This window comes from Berghia stephanieae, chromosome 2 (genome assembly GCF_034508935.2).
Source record: "Berghia stephanieae isolate SIO BIC M18660-M18661 chromosome 2, UCSD_Bste_1.3, whole genome shotgun sequence".
NCBI classification, from domain to species: Eukaryota; Metazoa; Mollusca; class Gastropoda; order Nudibranchia; family Aeolidiidae; genus Berghia; species Berghia stephanieae.
The window spans coordinates 46,123,264-46,142,772 of NC_088361.1; the positions used below are offsets into that span (position 1 = coordinate 46,123,264).

The 19,509-nt window shown below is 36.3% G+C and overlaps 1 protein-coding gene across 2 annotated transcripts in view; it reads right to left on the reverse strand.

Annotated features, from left to right (window-relative positions):
* Window positions 1-766: 766 nt before the first annotated feature.
* Window positions 767-19,509, reverse strand: part of LOC144964999 (uncharacterized) — a 28,549-nt gene continuing 9,806 nt past the window's right edge. For both annotated transcript variants that reach the window (XM_078899842.1, XM_078899841.1), the window contains 3 exons: window positions 18,536-18,624; window positions 16,960-17,076; window positions 767-16,304 (listed from right to left, as the gene is read on the reverse strand). In XM_078899842.1, the coding sequence (XP_078755968.1) occupies window positions 13,431-16,304; window positions 16,960-17,076; window positions 18,536-18,624 (3,080 nt within the window). In that variant the 3' untranslated portion in view covers window positions 767-13,430. The remainder of the gene's footprint in view (window positions 16,305-16,959; window positions 17,077-18,535; window positions 18,625-19,509) is intronic.

Below are 19,509 nucleotides of genomic sequence, written 5' to 3' on the forward strand. Positions count from 1 at the left end.
GTGAGATTACTGGGGGGTTTTTTTATCCTGGTCCTGGTCGGAATCTTTAGCCTGTAGTCATACATTGGTTGGGCAAAGGATACTCATAACTCGCATATTGTTTGTTTGTTTGTTTTTAAGGGTTTTACGGCGCTTGAAACACATTAAGGTCATATCAGCGCCAGTAAAAAGGAAGAAAATGGGATAGTAAAAAACTACAATTAGACAACCCAAGAAAAAGTAAGGCAAGGGAGAATTGCTTCAAATAGGAAACAGATGTAGCACACTACCAAAGTACTTAGTTTGAGATCACCTAAAAGTCTCATTCAGACACAAGCACAGGTTCCAACTAAGAGGGATATACTCAAATGTTTACAAATCATATATAATATGTAAACAAAACAGTACAGTGCAAAACAGAGAGATGATTTACAAGGAAAAAAATATCATCTCCCAAAACTCATAACTATATATTTGACTGTTTCCCTCCCAGCCAGGGTATCTGGACAAAACAAAGTTTGTTTTTTGTTTTTTGTTTTTAAGGGTTTTACGGCGCTTGCAACACATTAAGGTCATATCAGCGCCAGTAAAAAGGAAGAAAATTGGATAGTAAAAAGTTCTAGAATTACAATTAAAGCACAAAAGAAAAGGTAAGACAAAGGGGAATTGGTTCAAATAGGGAACAGATGTAGATTCCAAGAGCACACCGCCAAAGTACTTAGTTTGAGATCACCTAAAAGTCTCATCCAGACACAAGCACAGGTCCCAACTAACAGGAATACACTCAAATGTTTACCAATCATATAATATGTAAACGAAACATAATACAATGCATAACAGAGAGATGATTTACAAGGAAAAAAAATATCATCTCCCAAAACTACAACTATACATTCGACTGTTTCCCTCCCAGCCAGGGTCAGGAGAAAACCAAGTAATCTCATTCCAAGACAATGACAGGAGACAATTGGAAAACGGGTATGGGGGGATAGAAGACACAGCATGTACCTCCCTGCCCACTATGGGAGGTCAGGATCCCCACCCAGACAAAACAAAGTAATCCCATTCCAAGACAAAGAAAGAAAGCAAGTTGGATAATGGATATAGGGGGATAGAAGACACAACGAGTACCTCCCTGCCCACTATGGGAGGTCAGGAACCCCACCCAGAACTCGCATATTGATTCAGCCCATTGTAGTCATTCTCATCACCATCATTGTTATGCCACATCATCAAATTTACACATCGCTACCATTTCTGACACAGCATCATTTTTATAACGATCTTTTGTGTAGATATGTGCTCTAGTGGTTGACTTGCCTCTTTGGATCGGAAGGTCCAGGGTTTGAGACCCGCTCTGAGCAGTGTATAATTGAGTCCTATGTTTTGTTTTTGTTTTTACGGGTTTTACGGCACTTGCAACACATTAAGGTCATATCAGCGCCAGTAAAAAGGAAGAGAATGGGATAGTAAAAAGTTCTAGAATTACAATTAAAGCACAAAAGAAAAGGTGAGACAAAGGGGAATTGGTTCAATTTGATAGGGAACAGATGTAGATTCCAAGAGCACACCGTCAAAGTACTTAGTTTGAGATCACCTAAAAGTCTCATCCAGACACAAGCACACGCCCAAACTTAGAGGAATACACTCAAATGTTTACAAATTATATAATATAATATGCAAACTAAACTTAATACAATAAATAACAGATTTACAAGGAAAAAAATATCACCTCACAAAACAATAACTATACATTTGACTCCCTCCCAGCCAGGACTCTGGCCAGCACCAGGAAAAAAAAACAAGTAATTTCATTCCAAGACAAAGACAGAAAGCATGTTGGAAAACAGATATATGGGGATAGAAGACACAGTATGTACCTCCCTGCCCGCTGTGGGAGGTCAGGATCCCCACCCAGAATTGAGTCCTAGGAAAAGGCTCTTTACTCATATTCTCTCATCGTAATCATTTGTTTTTGTCGTTTGTTTTTAAGGGTTTTACGGCGTTTGCAACACATTTAGGTTATATCAGCGCCAGTAAAAAGGAAGGAAATTGGATAGTAAAAACATTCTAGAGGTAGAATAAAAAGAACTTCAGGAAAAAGTAAGAAAAAAGGGAATTAGTTCAAATAGGGAAAAGATGTAGATTCCAAGAGCACACCATCATTGTACTCAGTTTGAGATCACCTTAAAGTCTCACACATACACCAGCACAAGATCCCACTAAGAGGAATACACTCAAATACTTACATTATACATTCAAAATAACAAACAATACATATCAGAGGGATGATTTACAAGGAAAAACTTTCATCTCCCAAAACAATCACTATGCAATCGACTGTTTCTATCCCAGCCAAACACAACGCCCAGGGCAAAAACTAGGAATCTCATTCCAAGACAAAGACAGAAAAGCAAATTGGAAAACAGTTATAAGGGGATAGAAGACACAGTAAGTGCCACCATACCCACTACGGGAGGCCAGGAACCCCACCCAGTCATCGTTATCAGATGGAAAATGAATACCTGGCCGTTAACAGTTTACTATCAGTGTACTTAGTTTGAGATCACCTAAAAGTCTCACCCAGACACCAGCACAAGTCCCCACTAAAAGGAATACACTCAAATGTTTACAATTCATATGAAAAGAATAAAACACACAAAATAACAATACATAACAGAGAGATGATTTACAAGGGAAAAAATATCATCTCCCAAAACGAATTAAACATTTGACTGTTTCCCTCTCAGCCAGGGTATCCGGTCAGGGCCAGGACAAAACCAAGTAATCTTATCCCAAGACAATGACAGAAAGCAATTGGAAAACAGACGGGGGATAGAAGACATAGCAAGTACCTCCCTGCCCACTATGTGAGGTCGGGAACCCCACCCAGCAACAGAGATTAGAGGTAGATCCAAGAACAACGTGTCTATGTATTCATGTACCCATCCTGTAACCATTTTAGAGTCCCAAAGACTGATTCCCTCTCAACAAAAGATTCAAGACAAGGTATGGCCCAGACAAACAGTAAAAAAAAATCAACAATCATTTTAAATTATACAAGAACAGGAGAAAAGGTCAGGGAAATAAAAATTAGAACTTCCAACACATAATGAATATTATATTACGTTTATATAATATATTATATTATGGCTCAAATACACAAGAGGGGGTGGGGTGGGGGATATTGAAATATACTCTTGTTCATAATTTAGTGTAGACTTTGTATTTTGCTTTATTTTCTATAATTTCAGGTTTTCTATCAAGGTACCGTCAACTGGGGTAACTTTGCCTCTTGAATTTTGGACCAATTAGAGTACATTTAGTTTTGTGGTCATTATTTCCTTTGATAAAAAGTTCAGTCATTTAACCAGGATAACAACTACAACAAAGTTGAGACGACTCAAAATGCTCAAATTTACAGAGGCAAAGTTACCCCTTAAGGCAAAGTTACCCTAGTTGACGGTAGTTTCATGATGTTGAGATATTCAGGTGGCCGTTAAATATAGTCGCTCTTAAAATTGTTGTCGCAAAAACAAGTTATTTAGAAATATTGTTTGTTTGTTTGTTTTAAAGGGTTTTACAACGCTTGCAACACATTTAGGTCATATCAGCGCCAGTGAAAGGGAAGACAATGGGATAGTAAAAAGTTCTAGAATTACAAGTAAAGCACATAAGCGAAGGTAAGACAAAGGGGAATTGGTTCAGATAGGAAACAGATGTAAATTCCAAGAGCACAACCATCAGCGTACGTAGTTTGAGATCTCCTAAAAGTCTCACCCAGACACCAGCGCAAGAGGAGTACACATGTTTACAAATCATATGTTAAAAATAAAAAAAATAACAATACATAACAGAGAGATGATTTACAAGGTAAAAAATATCATCTACCAAAGCTCTTTTACTATACATTTGACTTTTCCCTCTCTGGCCAGGGCAGGACAAAACCAAGTAATATTATTACAAGACAAAGACAGAAAGCAGGTTGGAAAACAGATATAGGGGGACAGAAGACACAGTATGTACCTCCCTGCCCACTGTGGGAGGTCATGAACCTCACCCAGGACATGATTCATGACCAATGACCCTCATCTTGGCAAACATTTTCAAACCTGGGACTTTGCGAAGTTAAGAATTGCTTTCCGAGTTATTGGGTTTTTTTTTTTATTGCAACCGACGATCATGCAACACACCATTTCGACATACTTTATTTACTAATTACCTTCATCAATATTATCATACCCATATCAAAGTAAAGCAGATTCATCTTGGTGTTGAAAATGTACTTTAACAATTTGAATATTTTGTTTTCGAACCAGTGACTAGAAGTAAGCAAAAATCAAAGTGTTAACTTAATTATGAGTAAGTAGCATCGTGAAGCGTACAGGGCAATGAAAAGCTGCAAGAAAAATACGTATAGATTGCTTCATAGGAATATTTGACAAGGAGTTGACAAGCTGAGGAGAACAATATATATAGTCACTAAATGTGCTGAAATTATCACCTGAGTACTATATGGAAAATGTGACATAACATATAACATAAATAACGGCTACACGGACACAACCAGAACAAAGACAGACAGACAGCAATGGGGAATAGAAGACACAGCAAGTCGTTTTTTGTTTTTTGTTTTTAAGGGTTTCACGGCGCTTGTAACACATTTAGGTCATATCAGCGCCAGTAAAAAGGAGATAACTGGGATAGTAAAAGAGCTCTAGAATTACAATTGAAGCACCCAAGAAAAAGTGAAACAAAGGGGAATTGGTTCAAATAGGAAACAGATGTAGATTCCAAGAGCAGACCATCAGTGTACTTAGTTTGAGATCACCTAAATGTCTCATTCTGACACAAGCACAGGTCCCCACTAATAGGAATACATTAAAATGTTTACAAATCATATGTAAATAATAATACAATGCGTAACAGAGAGATCATTTACAAGACAAAAAATATCATCTCCCAAAACTCTACATTTGACTGCTTCCCTCCCAGCCAGGGTATCCTGCTACGGCCAGGACAAAACCAAGTGATCTCATTCCAAGACAAAGACAGAAAGCATGTTGGAAACACAGTAAGTGTCTCCCTGCCCACTATGGTCAAAATAAACGGTTGAGGACATTCGTAGTGTTGCACTTTCAAAGCATGAAATGTTTGTTTTTAACGACACTTTTAAATCTTATGTTTTTGGGTTAAAAATAAAGTGATCCCCCCCCCCTTACACACACAAACAAAAGTAACAAAAAAAAAAAAGCAATGAAAATGATTGAGTTCTTTAATAACACCAACGTGTTTATGTGGCACAAGCTATCTAGCTACACTTGCGACTATATTATATATTATAAGAAAACGGGGACTTTCTCAATGCTAAATCATGTTTTAGACAAAGTAAGGCAAATGGTTCCGTAATTCAGAAATGTATTCAGTACAAGAGGAATCCAAGAATGTGCCAAGTATGAATCCAGTTTTGTTTGTTTTTAATGGTTTTACGGCGCTTGCAACACATTTAGGTCATATCAGCGCCAGTAAAAAGGAAGAAAATGGGATAGTAAAAAGTTCTAGAATCACAATTAAAGCACTCAAGAAAAGGTAAGATAACGGGTAATTGGTTCAAATAGAAAACAGATGTAGATTCCAAGAGCACAATATCAAAGTACTTAGATTGAGATCACCTAAATGTCTTACATAAGCACAGGTCCCCAATATAAGAGGAATAAACTCAAATGTTTACAAATCATATATAATACGTAAACAAAGCATAATACCGTGTTGTTGTTTTTGTTTTTAAGGGTTTTACGGCGCTAGCAACACATTAAGGTCATATCAGCGCCAGTAAAAAAGAAAGAAAATGGGATAGTAAAAAGTTATAGAATTACAATAAAGCATCCGAGAAAAGAGAAGAAAAAGGGGAATTGGTTAAAAAAAGAAACAGGTGTAGATTCCAAAAGCACACTATCAAAGTACTGAGTTTGAGATCACTAAAAGTCTCATCCAGACACAATCACAGGTCCCAACTAAGAGGAATACACTCAAATGTTTACCAATCATATAATATAATTTGTAAACTAAACATAATACAATGCATAACAACAGAGAGATGATTTACAAGGAAAAAAATATCATCTCCCAAAACTATAACTATACATTCGACTGTTTCCCTCTCAGCCAAGGACTCTGACCAAGATCAGGACAAAACCAAACAATCTCATTCCAAGAATAAGACAGAAAGCAATTGGAAAACAGATAAGAGGGGATAAAAGACACAGCAAGTACCTCCCTGCCCGCTATGGGAGGTAGGAACCCCATCCAGCATAATACCGTGCATAATGGAGAGATGATTTACAAGAGAAAAAAATATAATCTCCCAAAACTATAAATATACATTCCACTGTTTCCTTCCCAGCCAAGGTATCAGGCCAGGCCCAGGACAAAACCAAGTAATCTCATCTCAAGACAAAGACAGAAATCATGTTGGAAAACAGATACAGGGGGATAGAATACACAGTAAGTGCCTCCCTGCCCACTATGGGAGGTCAGGAGCCCCATCCAGCATTGTAGGTGACAACATCAATATGCAGCCATTGTCTGTTTGAAATATTAACATTCAAAAAACGCTTGGGGCATTTTTATTTTTAAAGCAACAGATGTTTGTTTTGTTTTTGTTTTTAAGGGTTTTACGGCGCTTGCAACACATTTAGGTTATATCAGCGCCAGTAAAAAGGAAGAAAATGGGATAGTAAAAAGTTATAGAATTACAATTAAAGCACCCAAGAAAAAGTAAGACATAGGGGAACTGGGAACAAATAGGGATCAGATGTAGATTCCAAGATCACACTACCAATGTACTTAGTTTGAGATCACCTAAAAGTCTCATCCAGACACAAGCACAGGTCCCAACTAAGAGGAATACACTCAAATGTTTACCAATCATATAATATAATATGTAAACTCAACATAATACAATGCATAACAGAGAGATGATTTACAAGGAAAAAAATATCATTTCCCAAAACTATAACTATACATTCGACTGTTTCCCTCCCTGCCAAGGAGCTCCGGCAAGGATCAGGACAAAACTAAGTAATCTCATTCCAAGACAATGACAGGAAACAATTGGGAAACGGGTATGGGGGGTAGAAGACACAGCATGTACCTCCCTGCCCACTATGGGAGGTCAGGATCCCCACCCAGAAAGCAACAGATGACATAAACATTTAAAGTGAGTTCCCTGAATGGGAATAAATAGAGAAGAAATTTTAGTTTGAAAAACTATAGCAATCACAATTTGATCATTGAAATTAAAGAAGAACATTTTCGTAGACAGCTTGCAAAGTGACTTAGAAACAATATATATTTATATATATTAAATATAATAAAACTGAGTAAAACAATTTTAACTTTTAAGTATAATTGTAAATATCACAAAACTGAATAATGGCTCAGAGAAATTAAATTCAAAACAAAAATAAATCTACTATATATAATATACTAATTTGTAACCAGTTTGTTTTGTCAACAGTAAGCAAGTAAATAATGACCATGGTGATAATTGGAATATCTACAATGATAATAATAATAATAATAATAATAATAATAATAATAATAATAATAATAATAATAATAATAATAATAATAATAATAATAATAATAATAAAAATAATAATAATTATTATTATTATTATTATGACAATAAAAATAATAATAATAATAATAATAATAATAATAATAATAATAATAATAATAATAATAATAATAATAATAATAATAATAAATAATAACAATAATAATAATAATAATAATGGCGATGATGATATGATGAAGATAATCACGGCAGCTTTAAAAGGGTTAATTGCGAGGTGGTTGTGATGGTGTTAATGATAATTTAAACATAAAAGATCAACATAGCGTCAAATCTTCTCCAAAATGAAGTCAGAGGCGATTATTAATATAAATTGATAAAGAAAAATTGGGTTAAAATTAGCAATTCTAAAATTCTCTGAGTGAGCGTCAAAGTATTTCCTTTATTCCTTGATCTTTACATCATAAAGTTCAATATCTATTTAATACTAAGACCAAATTATAAAGATGGCCTTTGATGTTTCGTTTTTAAGAGTTTTATGGCGCTTGCAACACATTAAGGTCATATCAGTGCCAGTAAAAAGGAATAAAATGGGATGGTAATAAGTTATAGAATTACAATTAAAGCACTCAAGAAAAGATAAGACAAAGGAGAATTGGTTCAACTAGGAAAAACAGATGTAGATTCCAAGAGCACACTATCAAAGTACTTAGTTTGAGATCACCTACAGGTCTCATTCAGACACAAGCACAGGTCCCCACTAAGAGGAATACACTCAAATGTTTTCAAATCATATATACTACGTAAACAAAACATGATATTGTGCATAACATAGAGATGATTTACAAGGAAAAAAATATCATCTCCCAAAATTAAATATACATTTGGCCGTTTCCCTCTCAGCCATGGTATCCGGCCAGGGCCAGGACAAAGCCAAAACAAAGACAGAAAGAAAGTTGGAAAACAGATACAGGGGGATAGAAGACACAAGTACCTCCCTGTCCATTAGGGAACCCCACCCACTGGCAGTAATTTGAGGGTAAAATGGAATCTGAAGATATAGGGAAAGACAAACACATATAACCCCCCCCCCCCCCCCCCCCCCCCCCCCTAAAAAAACCCCAAAAAACTTGAACCTGAAGTATTTCACTACAAAATTTAAATTCATTAACCCTGTATATAAAAGACAGTATTTTTAAATGAAATAACTATTCAATGAAAAGAATACATAGATATATATTAATTTTCCAAATAAACCTCCCAATGAGAGTCATACAAAAGTAACAAAAAATGATACAATCTGATATAAGAATACTACAAAACTGCAACAATAACGGATATTTAATACTTAATTAATTAGTTAATAACAATATATTGTTTGTTTGACATACCAGAGTGATTGTCCATTATTATTAACTTCATATTCACTTTCTTTAGAGAGCGGTGGGGGCTGCATGAAGCCTGGGATCGTGAAAACACTAACGATAGGTGAAAATGGAAAGGCTTTGAAAGGGAACAGTACAAACAATAGACGTTTTTGGTACAAACCCTTCGTCAGCAAAACAATGACCATAGAGAACATTTAAAACAAATAAAATAAAATATAGTCAAAATTGTAGTGCTCTATATTTTATTTTATTCGTATTCAATATTCCTTTGTTTATTGTTGCGCTGACGAAGGGTTTGTACCCAAAACGTCCACTGTCTGTACTGTTCCCATTCACTTTCTTAGGAAACTAAATCGTCTCATTGAGTGTTCTATGGATCATACACTACATTATGTTTGGAACTGAAACGATTATAGTTGAAGTTTGGGAGAAGCAGGTACTTGTTCGGTGAATTGGAATGTTCAACTAGCCTGAAATTTAAAAAATACCCTCCTAAAAGCACTGACATAACCAAAAAGAAAAAGAGAAAAAACGACAACCAAAGCCTCATTTAAAATAAAGTTGTAAAGAAATGTAAATTGCGTATCTAGTGTAGATAAGTGAATTTTTTTGTCCATTCATTTTGTGAGTTTGTCATAAAAGCATAGAAGTGGAAGTGTTACAGAAATAAACTCAGCTAATAGTCTAAACAACAACGTAAACAATTCTTTGTTTATAACAGAACACGATTAGCAAAGTTATGAATGATTTTGACTGCCATAAAATTATACATCAAAATTTTACCTAGATTAGGTTGCCTACATTTTGGTTATTTTCAATACTCAATCTGAATCAAGTTGTTTGCTTTTAATTTGTTTGTTTTTTGTTTTTTGTAAAAGGGAAAATTATTGAGTTTGTACATTTTTTTTCTTCACCAGAAGGGGAAAACTTTTAATTGTACCCTATAATGGCAGTTAATACAAGACTGTAAAACAATACTGACTACATATCGTTATTCTATTCAATTATTTTATATTTTCGCTTATTTTTAAGGGTTTTTACAGCGCTTGAGACACATTTAGGTCATATCAGCACCAGTAAAAGTGAAGAAAATGGGATAGTCAAAGAATTCTAGAATTACAAATTAAAATACCCAAGAAAAAGTAAAACTAAGGGAAATGGTTCAAACAGGGAACAGATGTAGATTCCAAGAGCACACTATAAGTGTACTGAGTTTGAGATCACCTAAAATCTCACCCAGACACCAGTGGAGGATCCAACTAAGAGGAACACACTCCAATGTTTACAAGATATGTTCATAACAAAAATATAAATATCAGTACATAACAGATGATTTATAAGGGGAAAAAAATGTTGCCTCCCAAAATTAACACTATACATTTGACTGATTCCCTCCCAGCCAAGGACACAGAGCAAGTCAGAAAACAGATATAGGAGGATAGAAGGCACAGCAAGTGACCTCCTGCCCACCACAGGAGGTCAAAAGACCCCACCCAATCAATTATTTTAAATGCTTGTTCAAAATGTATGGCACAACTAAACAATAACAGTGTTTTATTTTCCTTAGCATAGAGAAGATAAGATAAATATTGTTATAATTTGTGAACTGGTTTGTTTTATCTTGTGTGTAGATTTCATATAAAATAAACAATGAAATTCAAATAGTGAGCAATCAGTGCATAATACTTAGCAACTATATTTGACAATACTCTTGAATGAGTTTTTAAGCCACTGAACCCAAAACAACGATAACAAATTGAAGAAGTCAATAAGTATAAATAACACAAAACCACAACATCCTCAAGCTGTGGGTCTGCAGTGAATTCATAAAATAAAATGAAAGGAAAACATTTCCACTATTCAAGATGAGTTTGACATATTTGTCTTACAATCATTGTAGGGTGTTTGTGCGGCAATGTGGTCTTGTGGTATGACACCTGCTTTTAGATCAGAAGGTCCTGGGTTCGAGCCTTACTCAGCGCATAACTGAGTCATTGGAAAAGGCTCTTTACTCACATTCTCTCATTGTACTCAGGTATAAAATGAGTATACCTGGCCATTAACAGCGTTGTCTCTGTCTGACAAAAATTTGTAATCTCGTCTAAAAGGCGTCATGTCCCGTCCTCCATGTTAAATGTTGCTGTTGGTCAGGGACCCCTTGTAAAGTGCTTTGTGCACTTTTAGAGGATATTGCGCTATATAAAAGCTCCATTATTTTTTAATACTTGATCAAAATCACCACATTATCAGGCCTGCCAACTTAAAAATCTAAAAATTCGTCATTTTTAGGAGATAAAAATTGTAGTCCCTCATAATGATTAAATATCACTCCAAAATCCCTATAATTATTCACTCTGGCATCAACTTATATTTTCAATAAGTTTTATTGACTATAGAAATGTTCCTGAAGTTCTGAAATTCGAGTCAAAATTTCGTAATTCTACTAATTTTTCGTAGCACTTAGCAGGTCTGCATAATGATCCATTTCCCCATTTCAAGTTATATATCTATCTTAGCAAGGATTTCATGACACAAAATCGATCACCTGAATTTATAAGACATTCATTTACATAATTTGATTAATTTATCAAATAATCATGTTTGAATACTTAGCTTTTGTGATGCCCCTTTGGCATATATCTAATAATTAAGAACAACAAGTTACTGTTCCACGTTATTGGTGGTCTGGGGTGGAAAGAAAAATAATTGTGTTGTTCCCTACTCTATACCACTGATTAAAGTGTGAGGTTTGTCTCTAAAATTCTAAGCTTTTTTTGGTTTTATGATTTATGCATCTGCTTTCAAAAACAAACGAGTTATATAAAAAAAACAGTACTTGTTTATCAGCCCATCCTCCTAGCGTGGCTCAGTAGTACAGTCTTTGCTTCGTACCTGAAAGGTATCGAGTTCAATCACCCACTAGTCTTCAGCTAGTCTCCTCGCCCTAGCTCAATTTGCGGCGCTGCACTGTGGCTGACGCCTGGGTTGTTCCAGTTTTCCCTTGGAATCAACCCTAGAGACAAATTTCCCCTATGGGATGAATAAAGGATATTTCATTTTTTAAAGTTTGTACAAAGTGTTTGCGAATTGCAAAACAAAGAACATAGATTTTTACTTTCATTTTTTAAAATGGCAGTCCATAACTTTCTGCAATGAATGTTTCTATCATTTACTTGTTTGTTTTTGTTTTTAAGGGTTTTACGGTGCTTGCAACACATTTAGGTTATATCAGCGCCAGTAAAAAGGAAGAAAATGGGATAGTAAAAAGTTATAGAATTACAATAAAAGCACCCAAGAAAAAGTAAGACATAGGGGAACTGGGAACAAATAGGGATCAGATGTAGATTCCAAGAGCAGACCACCAATGCACTTAGTTTGAGATCACCTAAAAGTCTCATCCAGACACAAGCACAGGTCCCATCTAAGAGGAATACACTCAAATGTTTACCAATCATTTAATATAATATGTAAACTCAACATAATACAATGCATAACAGAGAGATGATTTACAAGGAAAAAAATATCATCTCCGAAAACTATAACTATACATTCGACTGTTTCCCTCCCAGCCAAGGAGCTCCGGCAAGGATCAGGACAAAACTAAGTAATCTCATTCCAAGACAATGACAGGAAACAATTGGGAAACGGGTATGGGGGGATAGAAGACACAGCATGTACCTCCCTGCCCACTATGGGAGGTCAGGATCCCCACCCAGTATCATTTACTTAAATGAAAGAGATGCTTATGGAAATATAGACGTAACTGATTTTTTGGGAAATACATAATACACAAACACTATGCAAGCTTTAAGAGTTCACCTTTGAAGACAATATTAGTCTCTGCTGACAGAAATTAGCCAACAAAGCTCAAGAATATATTATCAGATGATTATTTGATCCCAATAATTCTCGCTGGAAATTACAATCTCCCAAAATAATACAATTTTCCGTGTATTCCAGCATCTCCTTTACCTGTATGTTTCCAGTCAAAGCAACATCCACAAACAACAATAAGTAATTTTACATGAGAATAACAAAACATTCTAATCTGTAACTAAGGTCTCAAGCATTATAATGAATTTTATCCAGATAGAACCATTGTTAGCCGCGGGGCACCATATCAAAATAAAAATTAAGTTTACATGATTTCTGATTAAGAAACAAGAAGCACCTAAATAACAACATGGCATCAAGCTGAAAAGATATTTTCATTCCAAACAAAACCAGCTGTCAACACATCACTAAAGTTTATCAGAGAGTGAAACAAACTGCAGATAATATATTTCAATAAAGAGCATGTCTCTTTTCAAAGTCCGTTTGTTCCACTAATATTTCCAAACTTTTAGTTACAATTCAAAAAGAGAGCTTGAAATTATTGGATATTTGATATTGACACCTAGAGCCAAAATCATAAGTTTTCTTATTAAGAGACGTTTCAGAGACAGAAAAAAAAAATCCAATACAAATTTTCTGATACAACAAAATCAGACTTCAAGTCTGTAGGCAGGTAAACTTGTCTCCAAGTCCTGAAGTTGGATGGTGCATCGGCTGACAGCTGGGGTCATATCAATATGCAGTTCTTGCAGTTTTTCTTTGTTCAAGCCTATCCAATGTCGAAGTGTTTCGTTGTCGTAAGTAGGAATAATCGTTACTTCCAGATCATCCTGTTCCCATGTGGCTTTACCCTGCATCAAGCAATCTAAAACTTTTGGATTCGGAGCCAGTGAACTCAAAACATAATATCTTGCCCTGACCCGCTTGAAAAATTCAATGTCGCAGTAGAGTGTGTCACCGTGGTTGGGGATGTAGGTCAGATCGACATAGAATGGGGTCACTGGAGGAAGAGGTGGAATTTTGGCTGCTGGTGGAGATGAACGACTGGATGTGGTTTTCCTGGCAGATGTTGCCCCAGAGCTCGGGCGTAGTGTGCTCGATTTTGATGTCGTACTTCTGGCTGTTGATGTTCTGGATGTCTTGGTATCAACAGCCATACGTGACGCTGAAGATTTTGTAGGACTTGTTACACTCCTTCTGGTGTCTGGGGGAGGAGGAGCAGGAAGACCCATAGGTTGACCCCATTGGGCGAGGGGATCAAAGGTTTGGTCCTCTGCATAAGTAGGTTTTGAATTTTTTTCCAAGGTCTCTGTTTCATCCTTTTGAATCATCTCACCATCGCTGATGTTCTCATCAAATGAATAAAGACGAGAATTATCCACATTTTTATTCATATTCATTTCGTCCTTTGCCACGGTAGATCCATGGGAGAGGGCGAGTCCATCTTCATTCTCCTCTTCGTCTACTTCCTGAATTCCCCCCATGGCCCGCTTTGAACTGCCATTACTGATACCGTATTGGATATTCTGTTCTAGAGAGACTCTATCAGTGCTGTAGTCTTCGTCATTGGAAAAGACAAAACTGGAAGCTGAATCCATTTTCATCGAGTATGAATTGTCTTTGTCAAAATCAAAATCTCCCTTCTCTCTCACCTCCCCCTTATGGAATGTTTCTTCCTTTTTGAATCCAACATCTACGATAGGAGGATCAGGCAGAGCTTGTGGTTTGATTTCCTCATCGTCATTATCAATCATACTCCCACTGTTCCCAATCAGGCCAGCCTTTAGACCATTGGCAGACGTCATCAAATTCCCTTGCTCCCCGTCATTCACCCATGCCTCCTTGGGCTCTGTCAATCCATTTCTCAAAGCCTCTGTTTGCTCTGCCTCTGGTTTCAGCTTTTCTTGATCAGTATTGCTCAAAGATGGTTCTGGAACAGCAGCTGGAATTTCCTCTACATGGTCAATAAGCTCATTGGATATCTTTGCAGGTTGTTGGGTTATTTCTGGCTTAACAGATTCGGGAGTCTTTTCTGCTTTTACATGTTCTGGTGTTTGCTCTTTAGAAGTTGCAACTCGTGGTGGAGATGGAGATTTTGCCGGAGATTTGGGTGCAGATTTAGAAGGTGAAGGAGCTGTTTTCACAGGAGACGTTTTAGGAGGGGATGGTGACTTAGAGGGCGAGAGAGATTTTCTTGGACTTGTTGCCTTCTTGACTGGTGTGCTTGATTTGGCTGAGGCAGTAGATGCAGCAGAACCTGGTCGTGAAGGTTTAACTTCTTTGACTTCCTTGGGTTTCGATAATCTTTTGGTCAAGTCATCTCTTTCTTTGGAGGACCTCAATGTCTTGGTTGGTGAGGATAAAGAGGATTTTGCATCAGTTCTTGAACTTTTAGGATCAGTTTTAGTTCTGGAATCCATTCTTGAGGCAGTGGTCCTGGAGGTTGTGCGTGATGTTGTTGAACTGCTGGCTGGTCTCGCTTTCTTTACTGCCACAGGTTTCAACAGATCTCTTCCAGTGCATGATGCATGCTTCAAAAAATCAAAGGTTTTGATCTTCTCTAATCCTTCAGCAATTTTATGTTGCGGGGCATTACCTGGAAAAAGAACACGTACTATTTTGTCATTCAGATTGTATGGCTTCCACACCAACAGACTACAAACTGAGAGAGCATTCTGACTTGGAAATGGCCCGTTTGTACCCAGACTGGCACCTTGTTTAATCCATTGTTGATAAAACTCTTTCAACTCTTTGCTGTCTGAGGTTGGATTCAACGCATACATATCCAGGGATCCGTGTCCAAGCTTGTGGTACAGATTGATGGGATCCACGGTTTTAGCCTTATCATCCCGTAAACAAGGATGGGGTGCAATCCCAGCACGTTTTGCCATGGCAACTAGCTTTGCTCCTTCTGAAGACAAATTAATAAGTAAACTTGGATCTTTTTCTGCCTCTGTCTCAACATCATTCTCAACCAAAGTTTGCAAAAGCTTTTCAGGGACATTACAGTATAGATAGCCAATCTGTGGGTGAATATTGTCCAGATTTTTTCTTTGAAGAACAGTATTCATGCTAAAAATGTTATCGGAGCCAAGATGAGTAAGAAGCATGGCATCAACACGATCGAGATGCCGAGCAAAATCCCAAAAACAAGCTCTCCTGTTATAACCCCCATTTACCAACAAATTAAAACCATTGACACCAAAGAGAGCTGAGTCGCCCTCACAACCCGGGAAGATGTACAAAGTGGGTCTAGTGAAGCTGATATTTCCAAACTGTTCGGATGCTTGGAGAAGATTTGTGAGAGGGACGACTTTGATAAAACTCCCGACGTAAGCCGTGAACTGTAAGATGCCGTGCATCGTCTCTTGCTTCTGGGGCGGATTCAACTGAATGCGTATGGAGTTGGTAAAGTCAGCCTTGCTGATGCTTTTCCCCCAGTTGTTCTCAGCCACTGTGTGAATGGTCAGGCTGGCTTCGATGTTTTGTTTGAGGCCATTTTCTACATCGATGTTCTTGAAAACCTGGGGTTGCAATAAGAAAGAAAAACAAAATCAGAATAGATTATTTACGATTTATTCTACAGTGAATATAGATTGTCATATTAAGACTGTGTTGGTTGTTTTGTAAAAAAAACAATTTTTTTTTTTAACTTGAGCTTTTATATAGCGCAATATCCACTAAACATGCTCAAAGTGCTTTACAAAGGGTCCCCAACCAACAGCAACACATAACATGTAGAACGAGACATGACGCCTGTTAAGGGATAAAAACAAATTTTTTTCAGAGACAATGCTGTTAACGGCCAGGTACTCATTTTACACCTGAGTACGGTAAGAGAATGTGAGTAAAGAACCTTTTCCAAGGACTCAACTATGCGCCGAGCGAGGCTCGAACCCAGGACCTTCCGATCTTAAAGTGAGTGTCATACCACAAGACCACATAGTCGCACAAATAAGATATGACGAAGAAAATGAAATAAAGAATAAAAAAAGAAGAAAACATGTGGAAAGAAACAAAATTATGAAAATGCGAAATATTATTTTTTTTTTTAATAAATAAAAAGTAGAATCTTTGTTCACATTCTGAACTTAATAACATGCGCCATGACCGGATTAGGCTTAACTTTCTCATTCCAACAATGATAGAGATGACAAGAGACCAAACTATTAATTCTACCTGTGCCATGTGTCGGAATTCAAATGTGTCATCTTGGAGAACCCAAGCTCCGTTGTCCTGGAAAGCATGGCCAGCATGGATGATGTATTTCACAGCAGACGGAGCCACTAACAGTTTCTGGAATTGCATTTTTTTTTTTTTTACAAAATGAAAATAGCATTAATAACAATCAGAATTGCTTTCTTTTGCAACATATGTTTGACTCCATATATTCTTAACTCTCTCGAGTTCATATGAATAGAAAATTGAAAAAATTTGTTCGATTTTCAACTTTGGTGAACTTGAGAGTTTTTGATACATAAATCATCAATTCGTCTACATCACCACTTGTGTTACTTTTAAAAGCCATGAAAGTCATAAACAAACCAACCACCAGTCCTAAAAATCACAAGAAAAATAAACACAATCTGTACGTCATTAATTCTTATTTGGCTTTTTCTTCTTAATTATAATTTTATATCTAAATAGGTTTAATTAAAATTTTTGGGGTTGAAAAACAAATTATTTTTATAGTAAAAATGGAAAATCTTTAGTGATTTACATTGCTCGAACAAATATAATAAACATTAATAGAAATGTGTGGATCTTATACCACAATATGATCTCATAACAAATTTACTTCACAATGCACACAGACATCTTTACAATTTAATACAAAAGGAAACATAATGATTTAATGCATTGAAATTAAGACGGATTTCAAATGTATCCAGTTACTAAGCTACTCACTCGAACAACTCAATCCTCTTCGAACACTCTTATCTTATGAAAATTGCCATTCATTCCTTTCACAAGTTAAAGATTTAAATAAATAAAGCAGGCTCTATATTGTATGAAATTTTAAAAAACCATTATCAACTAAACTGAGTGGGTTTTTATTTTGTTTTGATTGTTTTTTGGGTTTTTTTTTCATTTCAGCAGCAGCAAATAGGATGAAAATGGGATAGTCAAAAAAGTTATTGATAGATTGAAAAGGGGAATGGTTCAAATAGGGAACAGATGTAGTTTTTGTTTTGTTTTTAAGGGTTTTACGGCGCTTGCAACACATTTAGGTCATATCAGCGCCAGTAAAAAGGATGAAAATGGGATAGCAAAAAGTTCTAGAATTACAATTAAAAGCACCCAAGAGTAAGTAAGACAAAGGGGAAGTGGTTCAAGAAGGAAACAGATGTAGATTCCAAGAACACACTATCAGTGTACTTAGTTTGAGATCACCTAAAAGTCTCATCCAGACACCAGCACAGGATATAACTAAAATACACTCAAATGCTTACAAATCATACTAGCACATAAAGGAAAGATGATTTACAAGGGGGGGGGGGGGGGGGGGGGGGGGGGGAGGATTCGTCTCCGAAACTAATATGATACAATTGACAGTTTCCCCATCAGCTAAGGTTTCTGATTGGGCCAGGACAAAACAAGGTAATCTCATTCAATGAAAAAAAAAAAAAGCAAGTTGGAAAACAGTAGTCATAGAGGGATTGAAGGCACAACAAGTGACCTCCTTGCCCACCATGGCAGGTCAAAAGATACCCCCCCCCCCAGCAAATATATTGAACTGGCAATGAAAGGGTACCTTGAGATAGTTCTTGACGGACTGTGTCTGGGGGTTAATTAAGATGTCTACAGCCAAATTGTCTGACCCATGCTGTATGATCCGCTCTCCTGTTGAGAAGATAAAAAAATATGTTTGGAAAAATGACAGGAAATGACATAAAGAGCTAAGTTACTCCACTAAAATATGCTTTGGTGAATTGGGGTTTTGTGTTTTTTTCTTATAATCACCTATATACTTGTAGCTGCACAGAAGGAACATTTGACAGCAGCACTGGTTTACATGAACATTTGACAGCAGCACTGGTTTACTTGAACATTTGACAGCAGCATTGGTTTACATGAACATCCAATAAAATAAAAAGTAGTTTTTCCGTTGTTTAGGTTGATAGTTATGTTGAGGAAATCAAATGTCTTTTTGGTTGTTTCAATGGAAATTTTAAGGTTATTGTTCTGGAAGATTTTATTGAGACGGACTGAAATTATATAAAGAAAAAAATATGTTAAAATATTCCAGGACAACAAACTTAAAATTACCATCGAAGCCAACAAAAAGACATTGATTTCCTCGCCATAATTATCAACCTGAACAATGTTTTTTTGGCTTGTTTTTAAGGGTTTTACGGCGCTCGCAAGACATTTAGGTTATATCAGCGCCAGTAAAAAGGAAGAAAATGGGATAGTAAAAAGTTCTAGAATTACAATTAAAGCAGCCAAGAGAAAGTAAGACAAAGGGGAACTGGGAACAAATAGGGATCAGATGTAGATTCCAAGAGCATACCACCAATGTACTTAGTTTAAGATCACCTATAAGTCTCATCCGGACACAAGCACAAAATCCAACAAAGAGGAATACACTCAAATGCTTACATTATATACATTTAAAATAACAAATATAATAATACATAACAGAGAGATGATTTACAAGGAAAAAAATATCATCTCCCAAAATAATAACCATGCATTTGACTGTTTCCCTCCCAGCCAGGACTCCGG